Raw genomic sequence first — 22730 nt, 5'->3', positions numbered from 1 at the left:
TGTGACCACCGTGTCCAGCTCTGAGTTCTTTCCTGAGGTCTGTCCTGTGCTTATACCTCACAGGCTTATACCTCCTCTTCTCCATTCAGTAATTCCTGAAGGAGCTTCCCTACAGTTCTAGTCTCCAGCAGGAGAGTCAGACAGTAAGGAGCACAGTAAAGTATGGAGGGGGTTGGAAAGTATTGCAGGGAGAGACGTTGGAATAGAGACCTGACAGGTGGGGAAGGTGGCCGCAGTCCCATGAGCCTCCTGGGGGAACTGCAGGGAGGGATCTGGGCCTCAAGAGATGCCTAGCCAGGTTCAGGTCAGAGGGGAGGTGGGGAGGCTGGAGGGATGGGGCTTACGTACCGCTGATAGTGGTGAAGGGGCATCAGGTGTGGACATAAAGCTGAGGTAGGGAGGAGCCCTGCTAACAACAGATGAGGGAGTAGCTGGGTTATTAGAGGGATGAACTCCAGAGCTGGAAGGTGGAGGCATGCAGGAGAGAAGGAAAGTTCTGCCAAGAAGGAGTGAAAGGCACACAGGGAGAGAATGAAAGAGATATTGGGAAAGGAGTGAAAGGCATACTGGGCAAGGAGTAAGAGGCATCCTGGGAGAAAACGAAAAGCATATTGGGAAAGGAGTGAAAGGCATATGGGGAGAGAGCAAAAGGCTTGCTGGGAAGGGGTGAAAGGCATGCTGGCAGAAAACAAAAGGTAGACTGGGAAAAGGGCAAAATGTTGCTGGTAGGGGTGAACGGCATGCTAGGAAGGTGAGTGAGAGGCATACTGGGAGAGAATGAAAGGCATGTTGGGAAAGGAGTGAAAGACATATAGGAAGAGAATGAAAGGTCCACTGGGAAGGCAACAAAAGGCATACTGGAAAAGGAGTGAAAAGCATGCTGGGAAAGGGGCATAAGGCATACTGGGAGAGAATGAAAGGCATGCCAGGAGAGAATCAAAGGCATATTATGACAGGCCTATGAGGAAAGAATAAAAGGCCTGCTGGGAAAGCAGCAAAAGTCATACTGGGAGAAAACAGAAAGGCCTTCAGGGAAGGGGTGAAAAGCTTACTGGGAAAAGGGCAAAAGGTTGCTGGTAGGGGTGAAATGCATGCTGGGAAAGTGGTGAAAGGCATTCTGGGAAGGGACAAAAGGCATGCTGGGAAAAGAGAACAGCATGCTGGGAAAGGGTGAAAGTCAAGCTGGAAATCATGGCGTAACTTAGGAGCATTTGACCATAGACAGAGTTTAACCTTTTTAAATTTTTGTCGAAAAGAATATATGTCAGGGACTTCCCTGTTGGTCCAGTGGTTAAAACTTGGCCTTCCAATGCAGGGGGTATCTATTTGAACCTTGGTCAAGGAGCTAAGCTCCCACATGCTTCATGGCAAAAAAAAAAAAGAAACAGAAGCAATATTGTAATAAATTCCATGAAGACTCCCTGAGTCTCTGTTCCTGGTATAAGGAGCCCACTAAGTTCTGTGGGAAACCCCACCTCTGGCCACTCTGCTTCCAGCCCAGTGCCGAGCCAAGCAGACACTCATTGTGCATTGGTTGGATGTGAAACCATTTACCTCAGACTGGGACTTGAATCCACATGCTGGGACTCAAACCAGCCAAAACCCACAGTCTTCCCACTGAGGTCACAGACCTAGTTTCAGGATCTGGTAAAGCTCAGGTTCATGATATCTCATTACAGAAAGAATTCAGTGAGAGACAAAGTAATAGGTAAGAAATGGGTTTATTTGGAGAGAAACACTCCACAGGCAGTGTGGGCCATCACGGAGGACAAGTGCAGAGGCCTTGAAGTATGGTGTGGTTAGCTTTTATGGGCTGGGTGATTCATAAGCTAATGAGTGGGAAGGTTTTTCCAGCTATTTGGGGGAAGGGGTGGAGATTTCCAGGAATTGGGCCACCACCCCCTTTTGGTCTTTTGACTTGGTGTCTTGGAACTGTCATAGTGCCTTTGGGTGGTCATTTAGCTTGCTGATTGAGGATCAAAGTCTAGGGGAAGCTGACTCGTCTGCCACTTTGAAAGTGAAAGTGAAAGTGTTAATCCCTCAATCATGTCCGACTGTTTGCAACATTATGGACTGTAGGCTGCCAGGCTCCTCTGTCCATGGAGTTCTCCAGGCAAGAATACTGGAGTGGGTTGCCGTTCCCTTCTCCAGGGGATCTTCCTGACCCATGGATCGAACCCAGGTCTCCCGAATTGGAGGCAGATTCTTTACTGTCTGAGCCACAGGGAAGTGGAGTCTGCCACCTTGGACCCATTTGATTCTAATTGGTTTATGTTGTGTCCTTGGGTTAAGTCATTCTTTCATAAGTTGTGCCCTGCCCCCTTCCCTCCTGTTTCAGATTGAGCCGGGGACCCATCTCAGCTCTAAGGAGAGGGGTCAATCCACGCATTAGACACCCAAAAGCGTAAGCTCTGCCCAGGCCTGACTCTTGTCACTCTTTGCAAAATAACAATAGTGGGATGTGTTGTAAGAACAGCATTTTAAAACATAAATGATTTTAAGTCACCTGTGGCTCAGAACCCTCCAGAGTCTTCCAGCTTCATGTAGAATAAAATCTGACTCTTCCCTTGGCCTGCGCTGATGTCCAGTGTGGTGTCTGCTCACTGCTCGCCTCAGGGCCCACCTTCCTTCCTGCCACCCGGCTCCTCCTCCCTCTGGAAGGCCAGTGCAGCTCTCCAGTGGGTGGCCCCTTCCCCCCAGGCTCACTTCAACTTGCCCCCTAGACAAGACCTGTTCTCAGGCATTTACCAGCATATGATGGACACACAGGAAAGTAGGCACGCTGTGCGTGCGGCTCATGAGTTTTCACAGATGGACCTACCTGGGACGCGATCACCACCCCTTCCACTCACGACCTCCCCCAGAGGTGACCACTAGCCACACAGTCAGCTTCACTGCGGCATTAACATAAGACCTTGTGGGCAGCATCTCCTGCATCCACCCGAGTGGATGGAATTCCACATGCTGCTGCCTAGATTTCTTTTAGCATCCCTCCCATCACCTGTCTGCACGTGCTCAGGCTGAGTCATGTGTGTACCTGCTTGTTGACCTGGCTGCTCTATACCTCCCCCCTGACCGGAAGCACCAGGGATTCCCCAATGACAGGGCCTGTCCTCCTGCGTGGGGTGAGACTCCAGCAAGGGGTGGGGCCTGTGACTGAAGGCCCCCCTGAGATCCCTGTCGCCTCCTTTTTCCTTAGGGGACTGTGAAGCAGCTCCTGCCGTTCTCCGAGTCAGAGGGGAACCCGTGCTTCTTGGACATCTGTGGAACTTTCCTGGTTGTAGGGACGGACTTAGCTCACTTTAAAAGCTTTGATCTTTCCCGAAGGTACAGTTTTTGTCCAAATAAAAGTATTTTAAATGCATTGGGAGACGATGCGATGGGTAGAAGACAGACGGGGGCAGCAGACTGTTTATGTTCTCATTTCAACATTAATGTGTACTTTGCTGTTGGAAATGCCTGATGTCTTAGTTTAAAGGCTTATTCTCTGCATGAAGTGGGGAGCAGCGTCACTGTGTGGCACACACGTGACATAGTACGTTTGCCGAAATCCACAGACCTTTACAGCTCACAGTGAACGTTAGTATCTGCAAATTAAAACAAGCTGTCGGTTCAGCGGGACCCAGGATGGAAGGCAGACAAGGCAGGACAGCCCCCGTTTATGAGCGTGTAGAACTGCCTGCCTCTGCCCCAGGAGCTGCCCAGGTTACCCTGGGCCTGAGCAGGCCCCTGAGACTAATGGCTGAGGGGCCGCACGCAGCATGCACTCTGCTGATAAAGTCAGTTCCCACGGGCGCGGGGAGGCGTCCAGGCTGGTTGTGAGCAGCTGAGTGTCAGGATGAGGACTGGCAGGGAGCCGGCTTCTCACCTGAGGGGTGGTTTCCAAGTCATCAAGGGAGGAGGATGAGTGATCCCTGAGCGAATGCACCCAAGGTGGAGACCTGAGTCTGGAGCTAGGTGTGGCTTCGTGTCGATGCAGGTGGAGGCAGGTACGTGTGCAGGTACCGGTCAGTGCACATGGCCTGGTCTGTCCGCCACCGGGGTCTGGGAGCAGCAACACTCCAGGAACCATAAGCACACCCCATACCCAGATCTTGGTCCAAGTCCTCCTGCAGGAAAGGGAGTGGGCTCCTCGGAGATTGATGCTGGAATGGATTCTGAGCCTAGGCAGGAAATACACGAGATGAGCCTGGAGCCCAAGGCTCTGTCGCAGCCCAGAGGGCCCCAGGGAGACAAGATGATTAGATGTCACGTGAGACCTGGATGGGATCCAGGGCAGAAAGAGAACACTGGGGGAAAGTAAGGAAATGTGAATAAAGTAAAGAAAGTCATGGTGAGCTACCTCTACAAGCCAGTTTTCTTTCTGGAGGCATCAAACTCAAACAGGGGACTAGTGTAATATATTTGAGTTTGTCCACACAGTGGAAGAGTACGTGGCTGTAACAAAGCATGGGCAGCAGAGCCCACGGCCGTGCTGTGGGGATGGCGCGGCGGCTGTAATCAGCTGCTCCTGTCTGTGATGGGAACGAGAGAGTGCTCCTGCCTGTTCACAAAAACAGAACTTCAAACCTCAGCCACACAAATAGCAGACTGTTACACTGTGCTCCTGAAACTCAGATAATGTGTGTGTCAATCATATCTCCACCAAAAAATGTAAAAGTGAAAACTCACCCTGTCTTCTGAGCCCAGCCCATTTCCTGAGTCTCCCGTTCCTGAAGAGAGAGCCGCTGGCCCAGGTTCCAGGCCCAAGGGGAAGGGCTCGCCTGCTGTCCCAGCGGGGCCACTGAGACCACCTCCTTCCCTGCAGAGAGGCCAAGGTGCACTGCAGCTGCAAGAGCCTGGCCGAGCTGGTCCCGGGTGTGGGGGGCCTGACCTCGCTCAGATGCAATGCCAGCGGCAGCAAGATCAGTCTCCTCCTCAGCAAGGTGGGTCCCTACATGCGCTGCCCCGCCTGCCCTCCCTCTCCTGCAGCCCTGATGCCCCCTCCACCCCCTGGGGCTCCCTCCACCTCCCCACCTTCCTTCACTTCACTTCTTGTGTCATCAGAAGCAGGGGTTCTTGCAGAGACCCTCACCTCTTCCCTTCTGCCTCTTTCCATCATCAGACTAAGGCCTCTGGGCAGCAGGGGTGACCAGTGTGGGAGGACCTGGAGCCTCTTGCTTTGAGAGTGGGTGTGAAGGAGCCAGGTGGCAGGGGCGTTGGTCCTAGAGGAGCTGGTGCCTTCCCGCCATCAGTGTCTGCTCCTCTGTCATTCACTCATTCACACACTCATTCTTTCACTCACTAACTCATTCACTGATTCACTGATTCATTCACTCTCTCGTTCACTCATTCATTCAAGAGTGGGTTGTTCGCGGCCGTGTGTGTACCATGCACTTTGCTGGGTACCGTAAACACAAACTGATGTGTTAAATGGGGGACTTGACCCCACCCTTGTGGATGAGCAGACTCAAGTAAATTTTTACAACCCTGGTGAGAGCTGGGAGGAGAGAAGCAGGGCTGGAGGGCAGCAGTGGGCCCAGCCACTATGGGAGATCAGCTGAAACTAGAAAATAGTAAACCCACAGCCATTTCAGTGGGATGAACATAAGCTGACGTTGGAATTACACGGTCTGGACCTCGACACCTCTCCCAAACATGTGGAACGTTAGTGAGCAGGCACACTGAGCTCTGGCTCTCTCTTCCTAGGCTGACAATAGCCCCGATTCCAAAATCTGCTTCTATGACGTGGATATGGACACAGTGACCATCCTCGACCTCAAGACGGGACAGATAGATCAGAGAGAGGCATTGTCCGTTAATGGGCAGGAGACAAAGAAGTAAGACTGTGGTTTGGGAGGACTTTGTTGAAAAAAGATGTTGAAAATGATGCTCAGTTACTTGTTGGCTTTGAGGCAGTTTGTTGCTAAGTTTTCTTCATACTTGGAAGAGCTCAGTGATCATGAGCAGTGGGGACCAGAGGTGAAACAGAAGCCCGCTCCCCTGGGCCATCGCAGGGATTTGAGTCTAATCTGTCTCTGAGGTTCTGGAGTCATGGGCCAGGGACTTGAGCTTCCGAAAGGGCTGCAACGTGAGTGCCCATGGGCAGCCCCAGGTCTCGGGGTGCAGAGGGCCATCAGCATCCCTGCCAGTCTTTCTTCAAGGCCTTGGTGTACCACACATGCAGTTCTCTTTCTTTTTCAGGAGCCAGGCCCTGGAGGATGAGAGGCTGACAGACCTTGTGCCTGTGAGCCACTTCTGGGATCAGAGCGAGCCCCGGCTGTTTGTGTGCGAAGCCGTGCGTGAGGTGCCCGGTGCCCCGCCGCAGCCCGCGGACAGAAGCACGCTGGCCGAGGCCAGTGCAGGCCCCTCGCCCCACGCGTGGTCGCCTGTGTGTTTGGACAACAGGCAGGGCGGGCTCTGTCTTCCCAATGTGGTCCCTGGGGAAGTGGTAGGGAGCCAGTCTCCACCTCCAGGATGTTGGGGGGCACCTCTCCTCTCTGGGTCGACATCGAGAGCTGGCCCCACCCTCTGTCACATGCCATTTTCTCTCGGGGATCAGTCTCCCTTGATCTGGGCGCATCCTGTGGGGTCCAGTTACGAAGGTCCCCTGAGTTGTTCCCCAATCTTTGGGCCCCTAGCCTCGGTCAGTGCCCTCCCCTCTCACCAGCCCACTCCCCTCTCACCAGGGCCTTCCTCCCCAACACTCCAACACCAGTGACTCTGAGCCCCATCCCCTCACTGGGCCCAGACTCCACCGCTTTCCACTGTCCTGTTTTACAGGACACCCAGTGATCCCGGACAAAGCCCTCTTGACCCTCTTGCGTGCACCTCTCTTGACCTACCTTGTTCCACAGGGGTCGTGCGTAGGGTCCTCGGCAGGGAGAGTGGGGTTATATGAGAGCCAGCCTGTCAGCCGCTCTACATGCTCCGTGTTTTATGTAAACTGCCCGGCAATGTTGGACAAGTGGGGTTGGACGAGAGCCAGGAAAGCTGCTATCGAACTGAGACAGGACATGTCCCTCTGCAGGCAGACGTGCTGGTCCTGTCCTTCTTCGTCTCAGAAGAGCACGGCTTCCTGTTGCAGGACAGCTTCCCCCGTCCCCCCGCCTTCCAGACGCTCCTGGGGATCCAGGTGCCCCACTACTGCTTCATGAGAAAGGTGGGCCCTGCGGGCGCGGCCATATCCTTGGGCCCTCCTCCTCCCTCTCATTACACAAGCAAAGCGTGTGCCTTGAGCTGTCCCCTGAGATCCCAGCAGATCCAAGGTTGCCATCCGTGTGGGGAAGGTCGAGGGCGGGCAGATGGGCAGCAGCTCCACTGAAGGGCATCCCTCCTGGCTCCCCCGAAAGCACTGGGTCCTTCCACCTTTCTGTCTTTTTTTTTAAAGTCTAGATGCTTTTTTAGAAGTTCCTATTCCTATATTCGCTCAGTTGCGTCTGACTCTTTTCTCTAGGCCAGAATACTGGGTAGCCATTCCCTTCTCCAGGAGATCTTCCCCACCCAGGACTGAACCCAGGTCTCCTGCATTGCAGGCGGATTCCTTACCAGCTGAGCCACCAGGGAAGCTCAGTCAGTAAACAGTCTGCCTGCAGTGCGGGAGACCAGGGTTCAGTCCTGGGCGGGGAAGATGCCCTGCAGAAGGGAATGGCAACCCATTCCAGTATTCTTGCCTGGAGACTTAGATGCACAGAGGAGCCTCGCAGGCTGCAGTTCATGGGGTTGCAAGAGTTGGACATGACTTATCGACTGAACTACCATTCCTGTATTCACTGTAGGAAATTCAGGAACTGCAAATAAGGAAATAAAGACCAGAGGTGATGCAAATCTCCATGGTTGCAGCCCCCAGAGGTGCCACTGGGGACAGCTAGGGAGGTTCTGTCTGTAGCCTGCATGTGTGCGGCACATACACCGTCCCTTCCTCCAGGGGATCGACCCAGGAATCAAACCCAGGTCTCCTGCATTGCAGTCAGACTCTCTACCAGTTGAGCCAACAGGGACTCCCCGTTACATACTCATGTGTGTTTAAATTTCTGATCAAACGGGCTCATTGTTGGCACTCGCCCCAACCATTTTGGATGACTTATTTGCCATCCCTTGGACATGGTCTCTGCATCCCCATGATCCCGCCCAGGCCTGAAATCGACATCTTTGGCCCTGAGGTCAGTGCTGATCAGGGGTGGGTGCATCTGTGATGGGCGGCAGAGCTTCTAGCCCAGCTGAAATGCCGGCTGAGCCCCCTGTTCTCAGCCAGGCGCCCACAGCCCCCCTGCACTGAGGGGCCTGTGCAGGCTGCAGCCCGTTGATCTGCCTTGGTCCTGTGGACCTGGGGTGCCGCCTGAGCTGCTCCCCTGAGGTCTGCCGTGCCCTCCCCCCCCCAGCTCTGTGCTTCCTGCTGCTTCACTTCTTCGCTTGTTTCTTCACTGTCCTGTCAGAAGAAGTGAAGTGTGCAGGCTTTCTCTTGGATTTTTTTTTTTTTTTTTTTGGCTTTTAGTGTAAGGTGACTTAAAATCAGGCCTCAACATGAGCTCTGTGTTTTCTGTGTCATGAGCTCTGTGTTTTCTGTTAGCAATTGTCCTTGTAGCCGGAGGTGGGAATGGACCAGGAGGCAGTGGTGCTGGCGTGGTTTTAGCACCTTATGCAGGGGCACACGGTCAGACGTGACAGGAAGAGCTCTTTCTAGGAAGTTGACAGACAGCTGAGGGGTGGAGTTTTCACATGTTCATGATGTCATTGCCTCAGCCGCAGGTCCCTGTATGCCGACGCCTGCATCACCCCCAGTCTGAAGCTGGAGCCCCGTGCTCTGGCCTTTGAGGGCTTGCAGACGTGTGATGCTTTTGCCGAGAGCGTTGCTAAATGTGGGGTCTGTGCAGAGGGTCCCCCAGGGAGAGGCCTGGGGCGCACACTGGCTTCACGGGGACCCACAGATAGACTGCGCCCTTTGTCATCCAGCCAGGAGAAGCTAATCTGGAGGACCAGCTGGACTCTGGGTCCCAGTGCATCCCCCAGGCAGTGGGCAGGAGGCCCCTGCGGGACTTTGTGGGGCTGGAGGACTGCGACAAGCCCACACAGGACGCCATGCTCAACTTCAGCTTTTTCCTGGCCATCGGGGACATGGATGAGGCCTTCAGGTCCATCAAGCTCATCAAGAGGTGAGGGGCCACTTGCGGTGGGTGGAGGTGGTGGTGACCGTCGCTGAAGTCTTCTTGGTGTGTGTGGTGTCCCACGGGTTCAAGGAAATGCTAGTGGAAACCGTGACTCGAATGGCATCCGCTGGACTCATGGTGCTCAGAGCCTCGGGGACTGCGATTCAGTTGTTTGCATTTATTTTAGTGTCTGGACACTTCCTAGTCGAAAATTCTGCAGTCACTAAATATTTACAGTACCTGTCTCTCTGGGAATAATTGCACCACCCAGAAAAGGTTTTGATAGTAAACCCTCAAAACGGCAGGCAAAATGCAGTTAAAATCACTCCAAGAGAAGTTGTCCACCGAGGGCTGTGTATAAGCGACTTTCTCTCTGTTCCTAAGGGAGCTTCTCAAGAGCATCTGACAGTTTAATCACAAACGGTAGAAAAACTGTTGAATGATGGAAGTCAGGTGGAAGGAGAGGATGGGAGTTAAGTGCTGGCCCCCTCCTGGCTGCAGAGATGGGTCTGTAACCGGGTCGGACCCTGGTCATCATGGTCTAGAGCAGAGAATCTTTTCCCCACGTCCCCTAGGTGGGCGAGAGGCCCTTGGTTGGGGAGTGGCTGGTGGCACTTGCCGTCTGATAGAAGCTCCACCACAGACCACACGTGGCCACTGGGCCGCTGCGGTGTGTGCCGTCGTGTGCGGAACACTGCCAAGGCTGGACTCTGAGCTGCTGGAGAGGAGGGGCGGCCCTGCGTGGCCCCCGAGTGTGCCCCCGCCCCGAGCTGTGCTGACATCTCTGTCAGGCTAGACGTGCTTTGAAGCTGTCCTCCCCTGCTTTGTGTTTACCTGAAGCAACAGAGCGACCCATCCCTCCCTCTGACTAAAGAAATTCCTGGGGCAGCAGGGCCTTTGAGCCCCAGGCTGGTCACCGCTCATCTTTGGGAAGGGTGCGGCAGCCAAGCTAAACCTTTCTTAGCTTTCTTAGAGGGCCAGCCCTGTGGGGAGACAGCAGAAGACTTAGCACAGATGCCTCCCCGCCCCTGCCTGGCTTCCTGGGCCACACAATGCCAGCAGCGCTTCCCGCCACCAGGGGGCGCAGCACCCGCGGGCCTCACAGAAGTGAGCGGGCAGCTGCTGGCCTGCGGGTGCTGGCTGGTGTGAACCCCTGAGCTGCTGGTGCTCAGCGCGGGGAGTCGGGGATCCAGCCCAACTGCCAACGGGGCTGTTGGCGCCAGGCTGGGGCTGGGACAGAGGTCTGAAGCCACCAGTGGCGGGGTCCCAGCTCAGTGCAGTGAAGACTCTTCTGGGGAAAAAGCAAACCAACCTCTGAATTGTTTGAAGCCAATAGATGTCTCTCTCTTACTTGCCAACTGTGGACGTGCTATCATGTGGCCGGAGCTCAGGATCCGTAGGGAAGGGAACTTGGGAGTGGAGGCGTGAGTGAGGTGTGAGTGACCCCCAGCCACGCTGCCCGGGACCTTCTCTGACGGTCAGCCTACAAAACTACGGGACTGGACCGATTCCTCACCACGTGGCAGTGTAGCAGGTAAAACACAAGCTTTAAGCCATGGTGAGAGGTTGGCATTTTATTTTAACTTAGAAGGATAATCAGGAGTAAATGGACCTCACTTACACAATGCTGTCGTAAAGCCGTGACCATCTGACTGTGAATTCTGAGTCCCTGGAAGAAGGTCATTGCAGTTCACAAACTTTCCCTGTGTTCTGTTTTATCAGAGTAGTTAGGGCCCAGGACGCCCCTCTCGGCAGATGCTGAATAAATTAACGTGGGCCGGGGCAGAGCGCAAGGCCATGCAGGAACGTGACGTGGGCCGCAGGGGAGGGTGCTGATGCCATGTGGTCAAGCCCCGTGTCCGTGGATAACGTGGTCAATGCGCGTGGTGTATGTGTTCGAGTGGGGAGCAGTGCCCCACTTCCCAGACGGTCCCGGGGTGGAGGGGTTCACCCTCAGCACGGCGACTCCACGTAGTCGTTGTCCAGCCCGCGGCGAAAGCGCGCGGTCAGGGAGCGGCTGATGACGATCACGCGGGGAGCCGTGCAGTCCTCCCGCCGGTGCAGGACGTTCCAGATGAGCATGGCAGCGGCCAGGGTGGCCAGCAGGCAGGCGCCGATGTTCAGGTAGCATGACCAGGACAGGCTGGTGTAGGGCCCGATGCGGTAGAACGTCACCAGCCCGATGACCAGGACGAAACCTGCAGACAAAGCCCGGGGTGAAGCAGCCGCTGGAGGGCCCCGCTCCCTGCCCGGACTCCTGCGCCGACCCTGTCCCGCAGGCCAGGAGGCCAGCCCCACCCCATGCCCCGCCTCGGGGTGGGCTGTGTTCAACGGGGCCCGTGGGTCTGGTGGGGCGTCTGTCCCGGCCAGGCCCAGTCTTGGGGCTCAGGTGGTTCCTGAGCCCTGGCAGGTGTCGCCTCGGCCGCCGCCCCCCCCAGCAGAGGGGACACCGACACCCACTTCCTCACCCCGAATGGCCCAGCAGTGACTCCGTGTGAGGTCCGCCAGGCCTGTAAACGCCTGATTCATTCAAAGTGAAGGGAAACACATGTGTTTCCTACGTTGTACCTGGGAACAGCTCAGACTGGTGTGTGACTTAGTTGAATTCCTGTCCTTAAGAGTTCTCTTATTCCTAGCACACCGAGCAGGCAGGGGGCCCGGGAGCCGGGCTCCGGGTATCTCCTCTGCCCTCTGAGCAGCTGCACCTTGCTCTAGAGCATACCCGCCCTGTCCCGTTCGCCTCATCCCTGTCTTTCTTCAAATGATGCCAGGCCTAGTGTGGTGGGCGTCCAGGACTGTGCACAGCGCCCTGTGCGGCCTCGCCCCCCTCTGTCAGCTGTTCGTGTTGGCCCGTCATCACTGAGAGACATGGTTCTGTCTCTCAGGGCTCCACAGACTTATCTTTTGGTTCCTACGATAAGAAGACTGGGATTTTACACCCAGGGGCTGTGGGCTAAGCCAACAAGCACTGACGCTTGGGAGAGTTCAGGTCTGAGTCTGGGCCAGAAGCCCTGGTGACTAGGATGGGGGGAGAGGCAGCGGTCCTGCTGCTCAGGAAGCTGTCCGGAGCCCGCCTCTCCTCCCAGCCCTAGGTCATCAGCCCCGCGCCAGGTGGCCCCAGCAACCCCTCTGCTGTGCCAACCAGGCTGAGTCTGTTTCAAAGGAACCGAACGTGCCTGATGAGGACAAAGGCCCTCCGGGATCCGGAGGGTCCAGATGGGACTCCCCACTCCTCCCAGACCGTCTCGGCCCCTGCCCTGGGCCCTGGCCAGCCAAGCCCGCCAAGTCCCTGCGCCATGACATCCTCACTCTGGTCCTGCCAGTCCCCCCCCCGCCCACTTTCCTCAGGAAACCAGGCCACGCACGAGCTGGGGTGGCCCCGGGGCGGAGGGTCGTTGCAGTGGTGCCCGTGCTCAGTTCTAATAGCCACATCCTGACTGGGTGTCGGCGCAGGCTGGGCTTTTCTCGAAGCACAAGCATTATGGTCTCGCCTTCTCTGCGCCTTCTGGAAAGTCTGGCTCAAATGTCTGTGCTGCGTGGGTCACGTGCTCGGCAGCAGTGGCGCTGACCAAGCCCTGTGCTCATTCTCCACGGCACTTGGTGGATTTTGTCACACCTGATACTTGTCCATGCTCCCTTTCTTTTAGAAATAATGGGTTCTGTTTGTCATGCACACTGGCGGCAAGAAACTCCCGGCACTTCAGTGCCCGCCAGGACCGACAGCCACGCCCGCCGTCTCGTGCTGCCGGTTCTGCGTTCGTGACGGGAGGGGTTTGGGCCTGTGTTCTGTGAAACGAAGGCGGAAGCACTCTGTGTCCCCTCGTCACGGTGTCTGGCGCTTGTTGGGCCTTCTGTCAACAGGACTCAGAGAGTGGAGGATGGGGTGGGGTGGCGAGTCAGCACGCCAGCCGTGTCGGGGGGAGGGGGCGCGGGGCGGGGGACTCCCTCAGCCTCTCCCTCCACAGTGCTCTGAGCCCGTTGCCCTGTCTTAGGGAAGCTTCGTCTGGCTTGTACATGTTGCACAAGGATCTGTTATGTGGTGGTGCCCATCCCCAGGGGGCGGGCGAAAGCACTGGGCCAGTCTCACGTGGATGGCTTTGCGTCACTGATGGACAGAGGACCTTGAATTCATAAGTGGAGGCCTATGAGTCATGAGACCCCGACCTGGACAGGCCCTGGCTGAGACCAGGGCAGGACACGCTGACGGGGCGTACACATGACCCGGGGACCCGAGACCCACTCCTAGGACACGCCTGAGTAAGACCCTGCTTGTCACAGGTCGCAGGAAACACGACTGTGACCCAAGCCAGCGGCATCTGGAACGCAGTCATCACACACAGAGCGCTGGGTGTGAGCCTCGGGCGCCCAGCTCCAGTGCTTGCTCTAGATGGGCTCAGCTGATGGGCAGCAACCACCAACGGGCCAGGGCAGTGAACACAGGCTTCCCAGTGTCACGCGTGTGTCTTCAGCAGCACATGCATGTCTCCTGAGCCCTGTCTATGTAAGGTTCACAGGAGGACGTTTAGAAGCTTCTGGAAGTGCAGCTAACCTTTCCTTCTTCAACTAACGGGGGCTTCCTAGAGGGCATCACGGCTCTGAGGACGTGACTCCCCACAGCTGCATAGTCGCCCCGTGGAGGCCATAGAGGATACGTGTCATCCCCGCTCGCGTCTCCTGCCCTCGGGACTTGACCAGGCCTCACGTCCCCCCTCCCAGCACACGCTGCCCTCCCCCACTTCCCTGGTGCCGCGTCCTGTGTCTCTCAGCTGGGGGAAGGCTGCCTCCGGTCCTCCTATCCCCCTCAGTGCACAGCTGGGCATCACCACCCCTTGATCCAGGCCCCCCCCAGGGTGCAGCGCCCACCACACGGCATTTAGGACGAGGAGCTGGGCCTCTGATACCAGGACCCTGGGAGCCTCCAAAGCTGAGAGGGGGCTGAAGAGCACGTCCTCTGTTTTGGAGGGAAATAGGACAGGCGGTTACTCTGTTGCCATTTTACTCAGCTTATCACTTCCTCTGCAAGTACACTGGAGATGTTCTTATGTTACCAGATGAAAGCAGTGTGAACTGGCATGTGAACAGACAGCTCTGCACACACGGCTGCAAAGAGGCGGGGTCCAGGTGAGTGCAGCCTCTCGGAGGGACGCCTCTCTCGCGCGCTTTGTCTTGAGCAGCGTTCTCTGTTCTCTGCTGTCCGCAGTGAGCCGTGCGGGTGGCTTTCTAGCAGGACGGCGCTCATCGCGTCCGCCCTCGGCCAGCAGGGGCGGTGTGGCTGAGCAAACTCGGGAGCCACAAGGACCGCGATGCACCACGTGTGGGCAGTGGAAAGCCATAGGGACGTGAAGAGGTGGCAGCTGCTGCACAGGCCGCGTGCACATCCTCCTGAAAGCAAACTGGCTGTTGACTTCTGAAGCCAGGCCGTCCATCTCTCTCAGCCCAGGTCGAGGGCCCCTTGCTCCTGAGCGTCTCCTGAGCCTTTTCCATGATGTCAGTGAAGCGAGTCTAAGGGGAGAGTTGCAGTAAACCCACGTGGAATTGGTTCCGTCCTCACGAGCTTATGTTCCAGAGCAAACAGCCCCTTCCTGTGGGCCGGCGGCTGGGGCAGCATGGTTCAGGCACCCTCTCCTCTCTTCCTTCCTGCCGGCTTCCTTGGGCTCCGCCAGCTGTCACAGGCCGTCCTCCAGAGTGGCCGTCCAGCCCACGCGGAGGCGTGGATGGAAACTGTGGGGCTGAGCCCTGAACTCGCACGGGCGCCTGCCACGGGCCCACAGGCAGCACAGGCTGAGTCCCTGCACGTGGGGCCCTGAGGCTCAGCCGCAGGTGGGCTTACAGCGCTGTGAGCAGCAGAGGGTGTGGACAAGTGCCGCCCCTCTCCCACCCCCGCCAACCAGGGGGAGTCCGGGAAAGGACACGGTCACAGGAGCAACAGGGGCAGGAGACAGGAAAGCGAGCTGTCCGGCCTGAGCCAGTCGCTTGACTGGATGGCACAGAAAGGGGTCTGCTGGTGCAAGGAGGTCCCCTCCAGCTCAGATACCAGGGCAGATACCACACGTCACCCGGCTGAGCTTTGGGGACAGTAGAGTCAGCCTGCTCCTCGGGTGTAGGGTAAGAGGCCCTTAGCGTGTTGGTAAGTTTTTCAACAAAAAAAAATCTCAGGATTTGCAAAAGTGAAGAGAGGAGGCCAGCAGACATGAAGCCCACACAGTCTGCGTAAATCCTGCTCTCGACCCCTGCGAGGTCTGAGGGGCTCATGTCCGAGGAGGGGCCGGCTGGCCGGCATTGGCAGATGGCTGCCACGTGGTGCCTGCTTCCCCTGCCCCCGTGCACAGCACTTCCACGGCGTGTTCAGCTCATGCGTGGGGGTGGACTAAGGGACGGCAAGGAGTTTTTTCAACTTTAGGGGGTAAATGAAAATTACACTTGGAAGATTCTGCAAAGAAATTGGAAACCCTCTCGTGTGGCCTGAGTGCAGTAGAGCACAGCAGGTGAAATCGCTGGTGGTCACTCTCTCCTGGGGTCCTCCCTGGCGTCTGAGACAGGGTCTCTTGGACTTGCAGCCCTGATTGAGGGGGAGTGGGGGCTGTCCTTTGACAGAGCCAGGCCGGGCATCCCGTGCCCGGGGAACTGGTGCCCAGAGCAGCCGTGGGACCACCGGGAGAGCCACGGGACGCCCTCCTGCCTCCTCCTGCTGGGGTGTTGCTCTCTGGCGGATCCCCATGCTCTCGCCTCCCGGGGAGCCACGAGCACCTTCTCTCCCCCGCCCACCCTCTGGCCCCGCAGTGGGGACTCAAGGTTCCCTTGCATAACAGGTACCAGCAGGCATTTCCCCCTCCTGGGACAGGATATCCTGGCGCCCTTCAGTCTCTCTCTGACTGTTTAAAACAGACCAGAGCACAGGAAAAAACCTAACTCTAAAATTAGCCGCGTGATAGAAGAAAGCCCCAGCGCTGTGCTCTGTACTGTTTGTCAATGAAACAGTCTAAACAGGGCCAAGTGCATTTCCTCTCTGGGCACAGCAGCCCTGCAGGGGGTGACCGTCGGACACGGGGCGGGGGCGGGGGCAGGGAGCCGGCCTTCAGAGGCAGGGCGACGGACCGGACCGCGGAAGGGCTGCAGGTGCCCTGCGGGCTCCTGGCTTTTTCCATCGGCCTCTGCCAGCCTGACGGGTTTGGGCAGAGCCCGGTCCTGCCTCCCAGAGGCGGTGCTGGCCTGGGGATGCCCAGGAGGGCAGTGCACACCCCCTATGCCCATCGCTGCAGGAGTGGTTTCAGTTAATGGTTGAGGGCTCCCCTACCTCAATTTTTTTTTGTGTTACTTGGAAACAATACAGTTTTGTTCTGAAACAAGAGTCTGCAGGAAGTAAGATGTCAGGTTTAACACCAAACCCACAGTACGTTTTCCAGTAACTCCAAATAAGTGTGTCAGGGACACTTCTTCCTAGGTGTGGTGTTATGCTCGGTCCTTCTACAGGGAGGAGCCCCTTTCCCAGTCACTGTTATTCCTTTAACACCACTCGAATATCTGTCTTTAATCCAGCTTTTCCAATCACATTTCCAGAATCTCCCACTTCCTTCCTGAAGGGATGGAATTCCAGATGACCCCTCGTGGGGGAAGGGGGGTCTCAGCAAGGCGCAGACCCACAGCCCCGAGCTCAGCCGGGGTGGCCCATGGAACGGTCCTGGAGGAGGGAGGGGGCGGCGGTCCCAGGCCCCAGAATCCCCGTTCGCGGGTGACCACGGGCGGACGCAGCCCTGTTCTCCCGACACCTACTGTGCACTCTCCTGGGCCTCACGGCGCCCCGGGCTGCCTGGCCCCAGGGAAGTGACCAGCCGAGGGCTGCGCCACCCTGTGAATAGGGCCCGTTTCCGAGTCCCACCCGGCACTTCCCAGCATGAGTGCTGCCAGCTGTCAGCCGCGTTCTGGAAACTGCGCTTCTCCAGGAAGTCGGGGGGACGGGATCCACCATCCCCCGTGATTCACTCACACTTCCTGCCCCCCCACAGGGCTGGGCTGCAGCCTCACCACTGGGCACTGCTTCTCCCCTGAGCCGGATGCCTGGCCCCCCGCCCCTGTCCTGTCAGCCGCCCACCTGCCCTTCACCGTGGGCAGCAGGAACCTGAAAGCCCAGGGTCCCATGATGGTTAAACCTGGGCCAGCAAGACAGGCTGGGGGCGGGGTGGGGGGACCTTAGCATGGACGTCCCCCCCACCCCGACTCCCGGGGCACACGGGTGGGCAGCTTCGGGGCTTCCTGGCCACTGCACAGCCTCCCTGGCCAGGCCCATTCATCACCCATGGGGCCGTTGCTCTTGTCCTCGGAAGCTGGCAGTGGCCAGGCCCTGCCCCATCCGCATCATCCCCAGAGCAAGGTGGCTTCTGGACTGTTCGCTGAGGGCCTGCGGCCTCGCCCCTCTCCCCAGCATCGCCCCCACCATGCTCGTCTGACCCCAGCTGAGCCCAACCCCAAGCCTGTAGATCGCCGGCTGGGAACCACATGCGTGCCCAGAACTCCCTGCCTGCTGACTGTTAGCCAGGAAGGCCACAGGGCTCAGAAGGGCACCCGCCTCTGTCCCTGTGCCCACGTGCCCATGGCAGGCTGCGGCAGCCTCGTGGGAGGAGCGTGAACCCAGGTTGCCTGCCACCCTGGCTGCAGAGGGGCAAAGAAACAGCAGGTACCAGAGACTTTGGAAAGCCAAGCAAATCACCCAAGTGTCGAGTGTGGGCGCCTCACCTTAGACAGCGGGAAGGGCCGGGAGGCCTCGGGCAAACAGACTCTGACCCCTCGAGTTGCACCCCAGCCCCACCACCACCACTGTGTGTATTTCTGTCCAGCTGCTGCCCACAGTGACGGGTGGGGCGGAAGGGTGAGCTGCGGGGGCCGCCGTGACTTTAGAAGCCACAGCTGACCTGCCGTCCTGCTAAGTACTTACTCGCCAACTGGAACGCGGCAGCCATGGCCTCCTCCCAGCAATGGGCGTCGGGCGACAGAAGGGGCAGGCCCGTCAGCCCCAGCACAAAGGTGAGCTGGCCGGCCGCCAGCGCCGCCGTGGCGACCAGGTTGCAGGCTCGCATCATGTCAAACTGCACTGCGGGGCGGGAGGGAGAGGAGAAGCGGTCAGTATGGTCGGCACCAGCCAGGCTGCTCAGGCTGGGCTCCCTGCCCACCTGGGGCTCCTCCCTCCATCTCCCCAAGTCTCCCAACCCCCTCCCCAGCCCCCACCCACCTGCACCCCGGACCCCGGTCCCTGAACGAGACACGCAGGATGTGCACAGGGGGCAGCCTGGGGCTCGGACCACAGAGGTGGGGACTGGGTGGTGTCATCGAGAGGCCCACTCAGGGAGATACCGTCCCACCCGCGTGCTGGACAGCAGAGCCCTCAGCTGTTGTCTGCCCCTTCCCATGGTCCTTCCAGAGTGTAAAAGCCCCCTGCCCTGGGGCCTCGGACGCAGCGCGCTATGGGCAGGCGGCGTTCTCCATTAGCGCATGGGGTCAGCTGTGCCACTTCCCACCAGAGGATCACTCCTCCTGCCCGGGGGCCTCAAGCGGCTCACCCCTGGCCCCTCTTCTGCCTTTCAGAGCTCAAGAGGTCTCGCCCTTCCCAGGTCCCAGGCCTGTACCGTGCAGCTGCTCAGGGCTGCGGGCACCCCAGGCTCTGGACAGACATGGGAACAGCCCTGGGGGTGAGTGGGTGGACTGGTGCCCAGCACTGAGAGCCCAGGAGCACTCCCAGACAGGTGGACGGACAGACGGACGGACATGGCTCCTCTGCCTGACGCTCTAGCTCGCAGCTCTTGGGCCCCTGCCTCACTGTCCTGGGTTCTGTATTCATCAGAGTGACCACAAGATGTGGCCATGGTCTCTGGGAACCCTGACCTTTAAAGGGAGGAGCCGGAGAGCTCAGGGCAGGCCCCGGGAGCCCAACGTCCCCACGCGGGCTCAGGCCCCTGACCTCCCCACACTGGGTGGCAGGGCAGCGGGTCTCGTGATCTGTGGGAACCCTCCTGGCTGCTCGCGAGGGCTTCCCGGGTCCCCTGACTGCATGCAGGAGCGAGAGGCCACACGGTTCCCCCGTCAGCACGGGGCTCGGCCACTCGCCGGCTTTCCTGGGGAGGCTGCTCATCGTGCTTTTCCTGCCTTTTCACCTGGACTCTCTGCAACCACGTTTACCCTTCAAACGACTGTATCCTACGGGAAGGCCCTACTACTCTAAGAGATCACGAGTTTGGAGGTAGAAGTGGAGACGAGGGCTGCTGAGGGTGATGGGATGCTCAGAGCATGAATGTGGGGTCCACCTGAGCCCAGGAAAGTCCTCCTGGTCCCGGGGCTCAGCCTCGGATACGCGCGGACTGGCCGGCAGTGCCGGGAGCGTCCACGCTGCAGGGTGTGGGTCCCAGCGCAGTGAGGCTCTGAGCCCCCCCACCCCGGCCCGAGTGGGGCCTCCCAAGTCAGCGGGGGCTGGGGGGACCGAGGCACGGCCTCGCCCCTCAACCTCGCCCCCCCCAGCCACCCGGGCAGACGTGTCCCGCCAGCGTCCCCTGAAGCCCAGGCAAGGCGGGTCTTCACACTTGCACGCGCAGCCTGGGCAGTGGCTCTGGGTTTGGAGGAGCCATGAAGGCGAAGCTTGAGACTAGACACGCGTTTAATCATGTCCCCTCTGGTTCGGGGAACGGACAGGATCATGTTAGGGCCTGACAGAGTGTCCAACACTTGGAAAGATGAAAAGCGGCAGAGAGAACGGGGATTGGAAAACAAGACCGATCCCCCCCACACCCCCGCCTGGTCAGTGTCGAAAGTCAGGGCTGCAGTACGTGCTAAGCCAGCGACGTGGCGAGGGGCCCTGTGCTCTGGGATGGGACCTATGTGACGGGGGCGCGGCTGGGGGTCTGACCCAGAGCTCGGGACACCCTGACTGGAGCTTGCCCCTCGGGGGATGGCAGAGTTGGCCCCACGAGCCTAGCAGCTCTGGCTGGGCTCCACAGGCATTGCCAGGACGCGGGCACAGAGCCGGTGGGAGAGTGGCCGCTGTCCTCGAGGGGTGCCCTGGGCACCTATGTGGGGTCTGGGACCTCCAGGTTGGCCTGGCTCTGGATGGAGCGGCACGGGGCCCAGGGTGTCCAAACGGAGATGATCTCACGGTCGAGGCCGCCCCCTTCTCCTCCCGTTCCTGGCTCAGCAGGAGGCTGGACCATCAGGCAAAGCCTGGGCTGGGGTTTTGCTGGGAGCTGCTGATTGGATTGATGGGGACAGGCCCAGAAAAAGACCAGATGCCCCCTGCCTCTCGGGACACCGCAGGGCAGCAGCGCTCTGTCACAGGGAGCTGGTGAGAAGGGTGTCAGCGCCTCTTCCTGGTGGCAGTTCATGCGTGAGCAGCTGCGCTGACTGCCCCCTTTGGGGAAAACATGATGCTCGGGGCGTCGTTAAGGGCTGGCTGCTGCAAGTGTGCAGTAACGGAGGAGGGCGTTCTAAGGGCTGTTCGGGGGCCTCTCAGGCGGCGGCCACGTGGGACAGTGAGTGAGGGCGGCCGCTCAGGACTAGCGGTGGGGCAGCCATGGGGGTCCGGGGCAGGCTGCAGCCTGGCTCAGCAAGGGGGCGGGTGGGGTGCCTGCAGCGGGCACCTGCGTGGTGGCGTTGGAGGCTGTGGCAGGCAGCCTGAGCCCCGGGAGGCAGGGGAGTCTGTAGGGGAGCACAGGTCCCCTAGGGGTCGGGCAGACGTGGCCTGCACCGAGCCCACGCTGGAGCCCTGGTCACTGGCTCTCACTGCCCCTCAGCACAGATCCAGAACCCAGAGGGGACCCTCCCACGATCAGCAGGTCCTGGATCCCTAAGTTCAGAGGACCTGCCGGCGTCCCGCAGGCCCTGGTCTGAGAGCTCACGGGACAGGCCAACTCCTCCGGGCTCTGCCCATGTTAAGGGAGGCTGTGGCACACTGCTTATGAAGGGCAGGGGGCTGGCAGACAGGCCTCTCCCCATGGGACACCCCCCTGCTGTGCAGTGAGGGCTCTGCTTGCAGAGACGGGGAGGCGTCCCCTCAGGGGCTCGCGGGGGCCCTGCGCCTCCCACAGCCTTCGTCTCTGCCTGCCAAGTGGGGACAACGGCCTCCAGCCAGCTCCCAAGGGGGCCCAGTCCCAGGGCCCCAGCTGGCTGGGGGTCGTCGGGCCTGTGCCGGCCGAAGCCCTGCTGGAGCTGCATTCTCCCGGGAGGAGAGTTGCCCTCAGAAGGGGGAGGAGGTCTGTGTGTTGGGGCCCGTCTGCAGCCGTCACGGGCTGTCCCCAGCCTGGGTGGCGGCCTTTCCCTTTGGCTGCCGGGACCCCGGGTCCGCAGGCTCAGTGTCAGGTGGCTTCATGTGCCTGGACCTTCCCTCGCGAATGCTCAAACCCGACCTCGTTTTCAAAGTCAAGTTGCCACCTTCCAGACCCCGTGCTGGACGTGACCAACGCTGGGGGCAGTAGGGGCACCCAGGGCCCTGGGCTCCTCCCCATCCTCCGCAGGCCTCAGTCTGCCAGTCTCTCCTGGGCCACCCACCTCCAGCCAGCCCCCCATGGGTCTCCCTCCGCTCTGCCAACAGCCCGAAGGACCCTGATGACTGTGGAACGAAGTCAAACCCAGCCGCGTGTTTTATGCTCCTTGTTTATTTCACTCATTAGCAATCTTTATTTTCCACCAGGAAAAATGCGCTTTCCTTGCTTTGGTTACTGTATCCGTCCCCCAGCTATGCATAATGGCAGAGAAAAGCGCCCTCCTGCACAGGAAGGATTCTGTCCCAAAGGAGCCAGGGCAGGGTGGGCGTGGAGCCTGGGGCGCACCCGGGTTCCCAGGAGCGCCTCTCCCCTCAGCTGGCATTCCCCGTGCACGGCCAGCCATTCTACAGGAGGCGGTGACACAGACCGACTTACGTTTGACGGTGCCTCGCGACTCCTGGAAGCCGGCTGCCTCGGAGCCCCAGCCCAGGGCCTCGCAGTCACGCATGTCAGCCAGCCCCGGCCTGGCCCCCGGGCCGGGCGCCCCCCGGGGCCGCTCCGCCAGCCAGCAGGCCCGCCAGAGCCCCACGCTGCGCCTCCGGCCGTCCTCCAGCGTCTGGTACACCCAGTTGGGAGTGAAGGCCGCCGCGTTGTTGAGGATGAGAGAGACCAGAGCCACCAGCACAGCTGTGGCCACCACTTTCCGGACGGTCATCGCGGCTGCGGTGCCGTCTCGCGTCGTGGAGAGAGTCCCAGCCGCGGTCGGTCAGCGTGTCAGCGGGGCTGGCTAGAGGACATCCCCACTCATGCTCGGCGGCGGCGGGAAGGCCCAGGCGGCAGGTGCGAGGGCGCCCGCCTCGCGGGCCCCTTACCCGGCCTCCTGCACCTGGAGCAGCGCCAGGCCTGCGCCGAGGCCAGGGCCTCCCATCCCGGGGGGCACACAGAGGCAGCAGCGAGAGCCCCGAGTCCTGAGTGCGCCGTCTTCCTGGGGGGCGGAGGCCGCGGTGAGCAGAAACCCGCAGGCAGGCGAGGCGGGAGAGCGCGGGGCCGGCCGCTCTCGGGACCAGAGCGGGGCAGGCGCGGAGCCGGGCGGCGGGGAGCAGCGGGCGGCAGGTCTGAGCCCCTGCCGGCACCTCTGCCGCAGAGC

The 22730-nt window shown here is 59.3% G+C and overlaps 2 protein-coding genes across 8 annotated transcripts in view; one reads left to right on the top strand and one right to left on the bottom strand.

Moving 5' to 3' along the window:
* The window catches only part of IFT140 (intraflagellar transport 140), a 55560-nt gene that overhangs the window by 19846 nt on the left and 12984 nt on the right, over positions 1 to 22730 (top strand). For 5 of the 7 annotated variants that reach the window (XM_040253613.1, XM_040253640.1, XM_040253590.1 and 2 more), the window contains 6 exons: positions 3200 to 3327; positions 4808 to 4925; positions 5689 to 5819; positions 6184 to 6334; positions 7010 to 7141; positions 8932 to 9131. In XM_040253613.1, the coding sequence (XP_040109547.1) occupies positions 3200 to 3327; positions 4808 to 4925; positions 5689 to 5819; positions 6184 to 6334; positions 7010 to 7141; positions 8932 to 9131 (860 nt within the window). The remainder of the gene's footprint in view (positions 1 to 3199; positions 3328 to 4807; positions 4926 to 5688; positions 5820 to 6183; positions 6335 to 7009; positions 7142 to 8931; positions 9132 to 22730) is intronic. The other 2 variants (XM_040253631.1, XM_040253621.1) reach the window with 1 other exon arrangement.
* TMEM204 (transmembrane protein 204) lies at positions 10680 to 22298 on the bottom strand. The gene is made up of 3 exons (XM_040253667.1): positions 22019 to 22298; positions 18055 to 18210; positions 10680 to 11323 (listed from the first exon to the last, which is right to left on the bottom strand). Exons 1-3 carry the CDS (start codon positions 22296 to 22298, stop codon positions 11079 to 11081), a joined length of 681 nt encoding a protein of 226 aa, XP_040109601.1. The 3' UTR covers positions 10680 to 11078.

Source organism: Oryx dammah, unplaced genomic scaffold (genome assembly GCF_014754425.2).
Source record: "Oryx dammah isolate SB20612 unplaced genomic scaffold, SCBI_Odam_1.1 HiC_scaffold_2, whole genome shotgun sequence".
Taxonomy (NCBI): Eukaryota; Metazoa; Chordata; class Mammalia; order Artiodactyla; family Bovidae; genus Oryx; species Oryx dammah.
This window is presented reverse-complemented; position numbering and strand designations above follow the sequence as displayed.

Excerpts from the sequence above, each read along its gene's own strand:
- TMEM204 (XM_040253667.1), bottom strand. The coding sequence starts at position 22,298 with ATGACCGTCCGGAAAGTGGTGGCCACAGCTGTGCTGGTGGCTCTGGTC. Across the intron at positions 18,211-22,018 it reads GTCGCGAGGCACCGTCAAAC|TGCAGTTTGACATGATGCGA; the intron begins GTAAGTCGGTCT and ends CCCGCCCCGCAG. Across the intron at positions 11,324-18,054 it reads TGCCGCGTTCCAGTTGGCGA|GTTTCGTCCTGGTCATCGGG; the intron begins GTAAGTACTTAG and ends CTTTGTCTGCAG.